The sequence below is a fragment of the Esox lucius genome, chromosome 2 (genome assembly GCF_011004845.1).
Source record: "Esox lucius isolate fEsoLuc1 chromosome 2, fEsoLuc1.pri, whole genome shotgun sequence".
Lineage (NCBI taxonomy): Eukaryota > Metazoa > Chordata > Actinopteri > Esociformes > Esocidae > Esox > Esox lucius.
Window position 1 is genome coordinate 20,437,735 of NC_047570.1, and position 14,189 is coordinate 20,451,923.

Below are 14,189 nucleotides of genomic sequence, written 5' to 3' on the forward strand. Positions count from 1 at the left end.
AAGATAGCAGTAGTAAAGGCCTGGCAAAGCATCACAAAGGAGGAAACCCAACATTTGGTGATGTCCATGTGTTCCAGACTTCCAGCAGTCATTGCTTGCAAAGGATTCTCGACAAAGTATTGAAAATGAACATTTTATTTATGATCGTGTTAATTTGTCCAATTACATTTGAGCCCCTGAAATATGGGGGCTGTGTATGAAAATGGTTGCAATTCCTAAACGTTTCATACGATATTTTTGTTCAACCCCTTGAATTAAAGCTGCACTTCAATTGCATCTTGGTTGTTTCATTTCAAATCCGTTGTGATGGCGTACAGAGCCAAAATTATGAAAACATACATTCAGTGTCCAAATATTACTGGACCTGAATGTATGTGGCATTATGAGTACTGTACATGTATAATGCATTATGCATATGGTCTCCAGTGTTAAATGGTCATTGTTTTCAGGCTGGTTGTGTAAAGGAACAAATGCATTGATGTGGGGTGCTCTTATTAAAGAGTACTGAACATTGATATGGTACCAGTGAACAGTGTACTGTAGCATAGTGGGCATCAAAGTATAGGCTTGTGCCAAACAGAAATTATTTTTTCCTCCGTTTTATTTGTTTTAATTTACTTTGCTCCTAGTATACTAAACAAAAATATAAACACAATATGCAACACTACCTAAGACTTCCATTTTAAAATGTCTGGGATCTTTTATTTCAGCTCATGGAACATTGGACCTTCACATTTGTTTATATCTTGACCCAATGTAAAAAGTAACACCACGAAGACAGTGAGCCATGTTGTTGGTTTTTTGAGTATTAGAAAAATCATGCATTTTATATATAGAATAATCAATTCAAATAAATTGATACCTTTAGCCCTTTAAGAGCATATGTCAAGCATATTTTGCTTTAACCCACATTCTCCTTTGCTTTGTCATGCTTTGTTCATTTTCCCAGAGATTCAAGACCCTGACAAAAAAACGGACCTTACAGGACTGTTCACAGAAAAACCTCTGAGTGGGGAAGTCACTGTGGGTGAGTAAAACCAAACATGGTTATATTAGAGAACTCCAATGTTTGTAATCATTCATGCAAATCATTCATGATACATTGGGCACTTGTCTCTACTATTGTGTCCAGGTGAGAACATAACTTTTGTGGCTAAAGTAAATGCTGTTTCACTGCTAAAGAAGCCAACCATCAAATGGTTTAAGGGAAAATGGATGGACCTGGCTAGCAAGTCTGGAAAGCACCTGCAGCTCAAGGAGACTTACGATCGTCACACCAAGGTTACACTATACATTTCTCATCAATGGACATGTTATATGATTTTTTTCGGCAACGTACAGCTAATCAAATCACAGTAGAAATGTATGTGAGATATACAGTAATGAGCAGTTAAAAGTCCTACAGAAATTCCTACAGATCACCTTGCAAATGGCTTCTTAGATTTATGTTTTGAATGACATGTTTTATTCTTATTTTATCAGGTCTACACCTTTGAGATGCTAGTTATTGCAGCAAAGCCCAGCTTTGCTGGAGCTTACAGGTGTGAGGTGTCATCCCGTGACAAGTTTGACAGCTGCAACTTCGATCTAACAGTGCATGGTAGGTGCCCCACACACAATGCAATGAGAAAGGTCATCTTATTAATAAACATGTTTTAATGTCTTCTCTTTTGTTACTGGGGATATTTCAGAAAGCAGGTTTAGTGAAAACCTAGTTAGTTGACTCAGAGTTGATGGTTTCAAAGACGCTGTTCAGTTACTATGGCAACATACTCCGTGAAGCTAACCTGCTCGCTAGCAGGTTTTATCCAACTAACCCTGAGTTTGTCCTACACTTTCACTGAAACCTGCCATCTGAATGTGTCAGACAGAGTGTGTCCTTTTCTCGAAGAGCCAGTTTTCTGCACACATTCACACAGATTTCTGCACACATTCTCTGCAGAAATCTCAGTCGGGAGAGAGTGATCAGACCCTGCCTGGATGTTTTATCATTCCCTAATGATTATCTGTTTGAGAATTACAGTTTTTCTGCACAATCAATAATTTATCTGAAATATATTCTCCGCCCTCATATCCTATGACATGTCCACCATGTTCCTATGATACATGGTGGACACACTCTCAGTTCGGAAAAAACATTTTGTGTTGCAGTTTTCTGTATAACATTGGTGACGCTGAGCATGTGTTTAAAGCAACCAATATTTTGTACACTTTAGTAGTGTTCCAAAGTCACAGACACACAAGACTCATCAAAAAATAATTCCACAGAATTGCAGGTATCAGTCTAAGCAGTAATCAGTTTTAATATGAAGCTTTGAGACTTGAAGCACAAATCAGTTAACATTTTAGGGTTTCCATGGGTGATTGGCCGCATAGCTAGCACTCATATTCCTATCACATTTCTTTCAGTAAATGAAGGATATTATGTGAATAGAAAGTCTTTCCACAGGATTAATGTGCAGATAGGCAATTTTTTTTGAGGATTGTACTTACAGGGGCTGGTCATAAAATTTGAATATCATCAAAAAGTAAATTTTTTTCAGTAATTCCATTCAAAAAGTGAAACTTGTATATTACATTCATTCATTACACACATACTGATATATTTCAAATGTTTATTTCTTTTAATTGTGATGATTATAACTGACAACTAATGAAAATCCCTAATTCAGAATCTCAGAAAATTGGATTATTACTTAAGACCAATACAAAAAAAATATTTTTTGAAATGTTGGCCAACTGAAAAGTATGAAAATGAAAAGTATGAGCATGTACAGCACTCAATACTTAGTTGGGGCTCCTTTTGCCTGAATTACTGAAGCAATGCGGCGTGGCATGGAGTTGATCAGTCTGTGGCACTGCTCAGGTGTTATGAGAGCCCAGGTTGCTCTGATAGTGGCCTTCAGCTCTTCTGCATTGTTAGGTCTGGCGTATCGCATCTTCCTCTTCACAATACCCCATAGATTTTCTATAGGGTTAAGGTCAGGCGAGTTTGCTGGCCAATTAAGAACAGGGATACCATGGTCCTTAAACCAGGTACTGGAAGCTTTGGCACTGTGTGCAGGTGCCATGTCCTGTTGGAAAATTAAATCTGTATCTCCATAAAGTTGGTCAGCAGCAGGAAGCATGAAGTGCTCTAAAACTTCCTGGTAGGCTGAATTGACCTTGGACCTCACAAAACACAGTGGACCAACACCAGCAGATGACATGGCACCCCAAACCATCACTGACTGTGGAAACTTTACACTGGACTTCAAGCAACGTGGATTTTGTGCCTCTCCTCTCTTCCTCCAGACTCTGGGACCTTGATTTCCAAAGAAAATGCAAAATGTACTTTAATCAGAGAACATAACTCAGCAGCAGTCCAGTCCTTTTTGTCTTTAGCCCCGGCGAGACGCTTCTGGCGCTGTGTGTTGTTCCAGAGTGGCTTGACACAAGGAATGCGACAGCTGAAACCCATGTCATGCATACGTCTGTGCGTGGTGGTTCTTGAAGCACTGAGTCCAGCTGCAGTCCACTCTTTGTGAATCTCCCCCACATTTTTGAATGGGTTTTGTTTCACAATCCTCTCCAGGGTGCAGTTATCCCTATTGCTTGTACACTTTTTTCTACCACATCTTTTCCTTCCCTTCGCTTCTCTGTTAATGTGCTTGGAAACAGAGCTCTGTGAACAGCCATCCTTTTAGCTATGATCTTTTGTGTCTTGCCCTCCTTATGCAAGGTGTCAATGTCATCTTTTGGACAGCTGTCAAGTCAGCAGTCTTCCTCATGATTGTGTTGCCTACAGAACTAGACTGAGAGACCATTTAAAGGCCTTTGCAGGTGTTTTAGGTTAATTAGCTGATTAGAGTGTGGCACCAGGTGAATTCAATATTGAACCTTTTCACAATATTCTAATTTTCTGAGATACTGAATTTGGGGTTTCATCAGTTGTCAGTTATAATCATCAACATTTAAAGAAATAAACACTTGAAATACACTCACCTTAAGGATTATTAGGAACACCTGTTAAATTTCTCATTAATGCAATTATCTAATCAACCAATCACATAGCAGTTGCTTCAATGCATTTAGGGGTGTGGTCCTGGTCAAGACAATCTCCTGAACTCCAAACTGAATGTCAGAATGGGAAAGAAAGGTGATTTAAGCAATTTTGAGTGTGGGATGGTTGTTGGTGCCAGACAGGCCGGTCTGAGTATTTCACAATCTGCTCCGTTACTGGGATTTTCACGCATAACCATTTCTAGGGTTTACAAAGAATGGTGTGAAAAGGGAAAAACATCCAGTATGCGGCAGTCCTGTGGGCGAAAATGCCTTGTTGATGCTAGAGGTCAGAGGAGAATGGGCCGACTGATTCAAGCTGATAGAAGAGCAACTTTGACTGAAATAACCACTCGTTACAACCGAGGTATGCAGCAAAGCATTTGTGAAGCCACAACACGCACAACCTTGAGCGTAAACAGAATGAGAACATGAATCCATCATGCCTTGTTACCACTGTGCAGGCTGGTGGTGGTGGTGTGGGGGATGTTTTCTTGGCACACTTTAAAGCCCCTTAGTGTCAATTGAGCATGGTTTAAATGCCACGGCCTACCTTAGCATTGTTTCTGACCATGTCCATCTCTTTATGACCACCATGTACCCATCCTCTGATGGGTACTTCCAGCAGGATAATGCACCATGTCACAAAGCTCGAAACATTTCAAATTGGTTTCTTGAACAAGACAATGAGTTCACTGTACTGAAATGGCCCCCACAGTCACCAGATCTCAACCCAATAGAGCATCTTTGGATGAGGTGGAACGGGAGCTTCGTGCCCTGGATGTGCATCCCACAAATCTCCATCAACTGCAAGATGCTATCCTATCAATATGGGCCAACATTTCTAAAGAATGCTTTCAGCACCTTGTTGAATCAATGTCATTTAGAATTAAGGCAGTTCTGAAGGCGAAAGGGGGTCAAACACAATATTAGTATGGTGTTCCTAATAATCCTTTAGGTGAGTGTATATCAGTCTGTGTGGAATGAATGTATACATTATACAAGTTTCACTTTTTGAATGGAATTACTGAAATAAATAATTTTATGACCAGCACCTGTATTTCCTGCTTAGAAAATGTAACTTACTACTTAAATATATGTTGCATGTAGCCACTGAAATGTGTTTAATAAGGTAAGGGAGGCTAAAAAGCATCACAATTGCTTGTACTGATATACTTTTCCTGTTTGAAGTATATTTTTGTATTTCATCTTCAGTTGCTGCCATGTACGTTTTGTGCCTGTCAGGTTGCACCTACAGGTGCGAACTCGGCAGTGAAAACTGCCCAAAAGCAACTATACTTCCTGAGGAGACTCAATAAATTGGGCACGTCTGTAAAAACTCTCACCAACTTCTACGGTGCACCATTGAGAGCATCCTCTAAGGCTGCATAATTACTTGATACGGCAGCTGCTCCAATCGGAAGTCCCTCCAGTGGGTGGTGAGGTCTGCTGAGCATGTCATCAGCTGCCATCATCCCTCCATGCAAGGCATCTACTGTAAGCATGGAACATCTCCTTGTGCACGTGCTTTACTCAGGGTTAACTTAACTCAGAGTTGACTGAATGAATTGTTACCACCTGTTCTGAAACCGTCAACTCTGAGTTTGACAGCTCAGAGTCAGTCAACCCACAGTTGTGGTTTCACCCTGCTTTCTGAAATACCCCCACTATTGTCCACATTAAAGCGTACTGTAAATATTAGTTGTTATGCTACCTATGGTATAATTAAGCAATAAGGCATGAGAGGGAGTAGTATATGGCCAATATACCACAAACCCCACAGATAACTTATTGCTAATATAAACTGGTTACCAACGCAATTAGAGCAGATTACACAGGTATGTCATGTCATACCTGTGGTTTACTGTCTTATGTACCACATCTATCAGCCAAAAACCACTCAGGATTTGAACCACATTTATAAAAGTCATTACAAATTAAGGTTGTCGCAATATACCGGTATTGACCGTGATATTTAAAAAATGAAATATTGATATAATGTTAATGAAACTAAAGTTGTATTTTTCCAAAAAAAACTATTGTTTTTTTTATACCTCATTCATGTCACTTATAGACAAACGATGCATGTGCTTAAACAAGGAGCCTCGGCCTATGCACTGCGTTGAAATCAACTTGTTAGCCTCACTAAAACCCTCGGGAGAGATCTGCAAAGACGCGCCGTTTTTGTAGCCTATTTACATGGGGAAAAGGACGAATTATGCGATAACATACTATGAATCAGGACCTATACACAATTAACGCCTTTTTGTAGCCAATTCACTAGGCGAAAATGTTTTGTATTTTTTCAAAAACTCCTCTTGTGGATCTTTTGTTTAGCAGTTAATCTGGTTGCCTTTTCACTTACCATTACGTGTAATTGTTCTTTTTGTACGCTTTTGTTGTTTTATTTGTAGAGTTATGGTTACAGACTTCTTTGCCAAAAAAGAGGGGAAAAACACATTAAACAAAGTTGAAGATGAATTTGACTGATTGCATTTTTCTACTTCAGATTTTCTATAGATACCACAATAATATCATTACCGTTAATGATAATTGTGTAGTGAAAATCTGATTTCATGACAGCCCTATTACAAATAGACTATTGGAGATTTTTCTGTCATGTTGCAGAGGCCTGCACTGTGGAACAGATTGACATCAGGACAGCTTTCAGGCGCATGTAAGCTTAAACATTTATTTATTTGTGTGTACATATGTAAGAGTGTGAATATGCATGTCTCACAAAGAATGAGTATCAGTATATCAGTATTTACATCATGTCTATAATTCCTCTATCTGTTAATTCACTTGACCAGCCCTTATCATCCACTAATTGGTCAGCATCTTTTATTTCCAATAAGTCTGTATTTCCCTGTATGACTATATTATTACAGTGCATCCCAAAGATTTCTGCTATAACCTTTATCTCCCAGACCCCTGTACTCCAATTTGAAATCTTTGTCTCTCTTTCTTTCTCTCTGAAAACCATAATTGTCTTACTGCTCTGTTTTGTAATGACAGATAACTACACTGTAAGAATACATTGATTTGATATGGTATTGATATTGGGTGACTGGTGCTGATATACCCACAGTAGCATGGATGGAAGCGAGGAAGCTGGACAGTTAGATTTCAGTGCTTTACTTAAAAAAAGGTGAGTGTATAATTTATTTCTGAAAATTCTAAATTGTTTCTAATTACAATCAAAAATCTGGTTTTATTGGTGCCTATCAACTTGCTTTGTTTATCTTTCCCCTGCCTCCATATTTACTGGATTTCAGAGAGTAAGTAACTTTAGTCTTGCTGCCTACTCACAACACACCCTGCTAATTGCAGTCTCCTTCCTAGCACATACCCTTGTGGAGCAGTAATTCTCAACCAAGGGGAACATATTTTTTTAAGTAATCAAAGAACCTGGGCTATTGTTGCAGTATGTAGAGTTGCAATAGGCCTCTTGGCAGCCTCCCTGACTAGTGCCCTTCTCACCTGGATACTTCCTGTCCACAGTTGTACTATACTCTATCCATTTCTTAATAATGGACTTTATTTTCCTCCCATCACACACATTTTCCCATCTCATTCAAAACCATCTCTTTGTGGATATCATGCTCTGATATCATGTTCTGACATACAATTAACTACATGAGATTGCTTATCTGTTGGACAGTTTTATTTCTTAGTTATATTGAGCATTCTTTGGTCATCCACTGTTGAGGTTTTTCTTTGTCCACAGGAATGTTTTCCATGGCTACCAGTGCTTTTTCTTAATGTATGAAACGCTTCATTTTGGATATGTCTTTGTTTATGTTTATGTTTATGTTTTATTTGCCTTGCCTTTTTTTTTTTTTACTAAATCTGCAAACAGCCACGCTTGCTTAGTTAAAAGCAGCTGTGATCCCAACTGTCCAAATACTGTTGAAACCCTAATATAAGTGGGCTGTATAAAACAAGCTGTTATTTCGCAATGTTTAATTTGATAAGGATAAAAAAGTCAAATTATATTTGACGTTAACTCCATTATCAGTGTATAATTAAAAATAATACATTCAGGGAATTCAAAGCATGTCACTGTCCAATTTTTTTTTCTGGAATACAGAGCAATAATAATAAAGGTCTACAACAATGTTTGTCTAAAACATAACATTTTATTATTGTAACCAGGGAGCCTCTATCCAAGAACCTTTCCAAGGGGAATGCAGAGTACGATGTTTTCCAATAAAGATAGAAGCCTATCCCTCTCCACAGTACTAACGCTAGCTGCCTGGACCTTAAAAGCAGGGTATTCTATTCTTTAAATCTGTGCAGGAATTAGACTGGCAATACCCGGTTTAAATCTTATTTATCTGAAAGATATCAGTTTGTTAGTGTGGATGGCATATCCTCTGTCAAGTCAAAGGTATGTTTTGATGTTCCTCAAGGCTCGGTTCTGGGCCCATTATTGTTCTCACTATATAAAGTGGGGCAAAAAGGTATTGAGTCAGCCACCAATGCAAGTTCTCCCACTTAAAAAGATGAGTGAGGCCTGTAATTTTCATCATAGGTAAACTTGAACTATGAGAGACAAAATGAGAAACAAAAATCCAGAAAATCATTTTGTAGGATTTTTTATGAATTTTTTGGTAAATTCCTCTATAAAATAAGTATTTGGTCACCTACAAACAAGCAAGATTTCTGGCTCTCACAGACCTGTAACTTCTTCTTTAAGAGGCTCCTCTGTCCTCCACTTGTTACCTGTATTAATGGCAACTGTTTGAACTTGTTATCAGTATAAAAGACACCTGTCCACAACCTCAAACAGTCACACTCCAAACTCCACTATGGCCAAGACCAAAGAGCTGTCAAAAGACACCAGAAACAAAATTGTAGACCTGCACCAGGCTGGGAAGACTGAATCTGCAATAGGTAAGCAGCTTGGTGTGAAGAAATCAACTGTGGGAGCAATTATAGGTGCTGGTCATGAAATTAAAATATCATCAAAAAGTTGATTTATTTCAGTAATTCCATTCAAAAAGTGAAACTTGTATAATTTATACATTCATTCCACACAGACTGATATATTTCAAGTGTTTATTTCTTTTAATTTTGATGATTATTACTTACAACTAATGAAAACCCCAAATTCAGTATCTCAGAAAATTTGAATATTGTGAAACACCTACACACTATTGTGAAATATTGAAGACACCTGGTGCCACACTCTAATCAGCTAATTAACCCAAAACACCTGCAAAGGCCTTTAAATGGTCTCTCAGTCTAGTTCTGTAGGCTACACAATCATGGGGAAGACTGCTTACTTGACAGGTGTCCAAAAGATGACCATTGACACCTTGCACAAGGAAGGCAAGACACAAAAGGTCATAGCTAAAAGGCTGGCTGCTCACAGAGCTCTGTGTCCAAGCACATTAATAGAGAGGCGAAGGGAAGGAAAAGATGTGGTAGAAAAAAGTGTACAAGCAATAGGGATGACCACACCCTGGAGAGGATTGTGAAACAAAACCCATTCAAAAATGTGGGGGAGATTCAAAAAGAGTGGACTGCAGCTAGAGTCAGTGCTTCAAGAACCAAAACGCACAGACATATGCAAGACATGGGTTTCTGCTGTCGCATTCCTTGTGTCAAGCCACTCTTGAACAAAACACAGCAACAGAAGCATCTCGCCTGGGCTAAAGACAAAAAGGACTGGACTGCTGCTGAGTTATGTTCTGTAATGAAAGTAAATTCTGCATTTCCTTTGGAAATCAAGGTCCCAGAGTCTGGAGGAAGAGAGGAGAGGCACATAATCCATGTTGCTTGAAGTCCAGTGTAAAGTTTCCACAGTCAGTGATGATTTGGGGTGCCATGTCATCTGCTGGTGTTGGTCCACTGTGTTTTCTAAGGTCAACCCAGCCGACTACCAGGAAGTTTTAGAACACTTCATGCTTCCTGCTGCTGACCAACTTTATGGAGATGCAGATTTCATTTTCCAACAGGACTTGGCACCTGCACACAGTGCCAAAGCTACCAGTATCTGGTTTAAGGACCATGGTATCCCTGTTCTTAATTGAACAGACACTCGCCTGACCTGACCTATTGTGAAGAGGAAGATGCGATACGCCAGCTCCAACAATGCAGAAGAGCTGAAGGCCACTATCAGAGCAACCTGGGTTCTCATAACACCTGAGCAGTGCCAAAGAATGATCGACTCCATGCCACGCCGCATTGCTACAGTAATTCAGGCAAAAGGAGCCCCAACTAAATATTGATTGCTGTACATGCTCATACTTTTCATGTTCATACTTTTCAGTTGGCCAACATTTCGAAAAATACTTTTTTGTATAGGTCTTAAGTAATATTCAAATTTTCTGAGATACTGAATTTAGGTTTTCATTAGTTGTAAGTTATAATTATCAAAATTAAAAGAAATAAACACTTGAAATATATCAGTCTGTGTGGAATGAATGTATACATTAGACAAGTTTCACTTTTTGAATGGAATTACTGAAATAAATCAACTTTTTGATGATATTCTAATTTTATGACCAGCACCTGTATAAGAAAATGGAAGACATACAAGACCACTGCTAATCTCCCTCGATCCGGGGCTCCACGCCAGATCTCACCCCGTGGGGTCAAATTGATCACAAGCAAAAATCCCAGATCCACACGGGGGGACCTAGCAAATGACCTGCAGAGAGCTGGGACCAAACTAACAAAGGCTACCATCTGTAACACACTACGCCACCAGGGACTCAAATACTGCAGTGCCAGACGTGTCCCCCTGCTTTAGCCAGTACATGTCCAGGCCCGTCTGAGGTTTGCTAGAGAGCATTTGGATGTTCCAGAAAAGGATTGGGAACATGTCATATGGTCAGATGAAACCAAAATATAACTTTTCTTTTTGCATCCAAAGAACACCATACCTACTGTGAAGCATGGGGGTGGAAACATCATGCTTTGGGGCTGTTTTTCTGCAAAGGGATCAGGACGACTGATCCGTATAAAGGAAAGAATGAATGGGGCCATGTATTGGGAGATTTTGAGTGAAAACCTCTTTCCATCAACAAGGGCATTGAAGATGAAACGTGGCTGGGTCTTTTAGCATGACAATGATCCCAAACACACCGCCCGGGCAACGAAGGAGTGGCTTCGTAAGAAGCATTTCAAGGTCCTGGAGTGGCCTAGCCAGTCACCAGATCTTCTAACCCATGGAAAATCTTTGGAGGGAGTTGAATGTCCGCGTTGCCCAGCGACAGCCCCAAAACATCCCCACTCTAGAAGAGATCTGCATGGAGGAATGGGCCAAAATACCAGCAACAGTGTGTGAAAACATTGTGAAGACTATCAGAAAACGTTTGACCTCTGTCATTGCCAACAAAGGTTATATAACAAAGTATTGAGATTAACTTTTGTTATTGACCAAATACTTATTTTCCACCATAGTATACCAATAAATTCATTAAAAATCCTACAATGTGATTTTCTGGATTTCTTTCCCTCACTTTGTCTCTCATAGTTGAAGTGTACCTATGATGAAAATTACAGGCCTCCCTCATCTTTTTAAGTGGGAGAACTTGCACAATTGGTGGCTGACTAAATACCTTTTTGCCCCACTGTATGCGGCCTCTAGGCGATGTAATCCGAAAAATTTACTGTAGGATATCTGCCTTAATAAAATGCCTGTTTTCAGTCCTTGGAATGGGGTTGACAAAAGATCCACACACATCTTGGTGGGTCGATTCTGACCAGATGTTGTCCTGCTGCTGACCTAGGTTTATTTGCAAACTTAAAAATTCACAGCTGGGTTGATCATTACCTCATTTTGTAGCCTTCCATACAATTCCCTTTTCCAAAGTCTGTGACTGTTTTGTTGCTACCAGAGGGCCCTTGAATTGTGCAGTGGTAAAAGTCTCTGTATCATTGAAAGACCAGTGTTCAAATCCTGTGTGCAGATTGTCCTACTAAAATTGTAAATATTGATATCACAATTGATAAATATCAGCTAAACGGGTTTAAAAAATAACTATTTGCAGTTTATCTTCTTGGTTGTTCATTCAAAATGTTCACAAAAATCCATATTTTCATTGAAGTAAAATTATAAAATATTATATTTTCTTCAAAACATCTGCTATAATGAATGGCCCCCCTATTATTAATTTGAAATCTAACTAATGTATATTCCATATTTTCTGTTTTTAATTTCACCTGAGTGATTAGCAACACTTAAGTGGTAAGCCATGTTTTCCTCTTTCACTGGGGTAAAAATATCAGGTGACACACAGGCCAAATTCCCATTGTCATCCATCACTATGGGAAAAAACCCAAGAATATGGTAATGACGGGCAACAAAAGGTTGTTGAGCTTTACAGTCAGGACATGGCTATAAGACAATAGCTAAAGGGTTGAAAATCAGGGCAATAAAATAACTTTAAAGCAAATGGAGATGTTAATAATCACCTTGGAAGAGGGCTTGTGGCTATATTGACCCTAAGCATAGTGAGGTGAATGGATAGAGTGGCCCAGAGGTGGAGGTTTAATCAGTGAATTGGATGCGCAACACCCATGGCAGCCAATCACAGGGGCTCCGAAGAAGTTTATCTTATGGTTGAAGAAATAACTACACGTTTTTTCAGAGGGTTGCCATAAAAAAAGCCTTAGCTGATATCAAACAAAAAACCCAAATGCTTACAATTTGTCAAATGTTACCAGACCTTTCAATGGGACCGGGTTCTGTAGTGAAATGAGACCAAAATTTAGCTTTTTGGAAACATGAGGTGTTTCCAAAATCAACACAAAAATAGTTCATTGACCAAAGAATCAAGGTTTTGCAATTGCCTTCCCACTCCGCTGACCTAAACTTAAAAGAAAACCTGTAGGTTGAGCTGAAGAGGAGAGTCCACAAATGTGCACCTTGGAATCTGAAGGATCCAGAGAGTTTCTTTATGGAGGAATGGTTTCAGATCCCTTGCCATGTGTTTTCCAACCTCATTCGCTTTATACTGTAGGTGAAGACTCAAAGCAGTTTTCTTGGCAAAGGGAGGCTGCACAAAGTAACAACTTAAGGGGTGCCAAAAATTATGGCACACAAATATTTGAGAAATATTAGTTTTATGATCTGATTATTTATTTTTTCCATAGTTTTTTTAAATAAAGGTTAGATTTTTGTTCATATTTTGAATAAGAGATCAAGAGGATAAACAATAAATATATATATACACTTCTCAAAAACATTAGGGGAACACTTAAATCACACATTGGGTCTTGATGAACGAATTATATTGGAGATCAAAATCATTACTGTGCATTGTGTAATTCATTGAGAACAAAATAACATAACAACGATCAATGGAAATCACCAACCGATTGAGGGCCGGATTCAAACTCTGAAAATCGAAAATCAAAGTAAACAATTGAAACCACAAGCTGTTCCAACTTGCGTGAATTTCATCACTGCAACTCATAATGTAACTCAGTAGAGTGTATGGCCCCCAGGTGTCTGTATGCACTCCCGACAACGTCTGGGCATACTCCTGGTGAAATGCAGATTGTGTCCTGGGGGATCTCCTCCCCGACCTGGATCAGGGTATCAGTGTGCTCCTGGACAGTCTGTGGCACTCCTTTGCGGTGTCGGATGCGCCAATACATAACCACCCAGAGGTTCTCAATTGTATTCAGGTCTGGGTTATGTGAGTGCCAGTCAACAGCATCAATGCTTTCATCATTCAGGAACTGCCTGCACACTCTGGCCAGATAAGGCTGGGCATTGTCCTGCCAGGGCCCACTGCACCAGCGTAAGGACTGGCGATGAGTCTGATGTACCTAACATCCCAGTACCTAACAGCAGTCAGGGTACCATTGGCTAGCACGTGGAGGTCTGTGCAACCCTCCAAGGATATGCCTCCCTAGACCATCTCTGACCATCTGGACATGCCGGATGATGTTGCAGGGAGGCATAGCGTTCACCACGGTTTCTCCAGACTCTTTCAAATCTGTCACATGTGCTCAGTGGGAACCTGCTCTCATCTGTGAAGAGAACGGGGTACCAATGGCAGATCTTTTCTTTTGAATGCCAATCGAGCTGCACGATGCTGGGCTGTGAGCACAGGTCCCGCTAGAGGACGTTGGGCCCTCATGCCACCCTCATGGAGACTGTTTCTGACAGTTTGGTTAAACTT

At 39.7% G+C, this 14,189-nt stretch overlaps 1 protein-coding gene across 3 annotated transcripts in view; it reads left to right on the plus strand.

Annotated features, from left to right (window-relative positions):
* The window catches only part of mybpc3 (myosin binding protein C3), a 94,498-nt gene that overhangs the window by 21,914 nt on the left and 58,395 nt on the right, over positions 1 to 14,189 (plus strand). The window contains exons 3-8 of one of the 3 annotated variants that reach the window (XM_010890489.5): positions 950 to 1,027; positions 1,133 to 1,281; positions 1,483 to 1,600; positions 6,670 to 6,718; positions 7,133 to 7,192; positions 7,320 to 7,322. In XM_010890489.5, coding sequence (XP_010888791.1) covers positions 950 to 1,027; positions 1,133 to 1,281; positions 1,483 to 1,600; positions 6,670 to 6,718; positions 7,133 to 7,192; positions 7,320 to 7,322 — 457 coding nt within the window. Of the gene's footprint in view, positions 1 to 949; positions 1,028 to 1,132; positions 1,282 to 1,482; positions 1,601 to 5,434; positions 5,539 to 6,669; positions 6,719 to 7,132; positions 7,193 to 7,319; positions 7,323 to 14,189 lie in introns of those variants that run through there. The other 2 variants (XM_020054923.3, XM_020054925.3) reach the window with 2 other exon arrangements.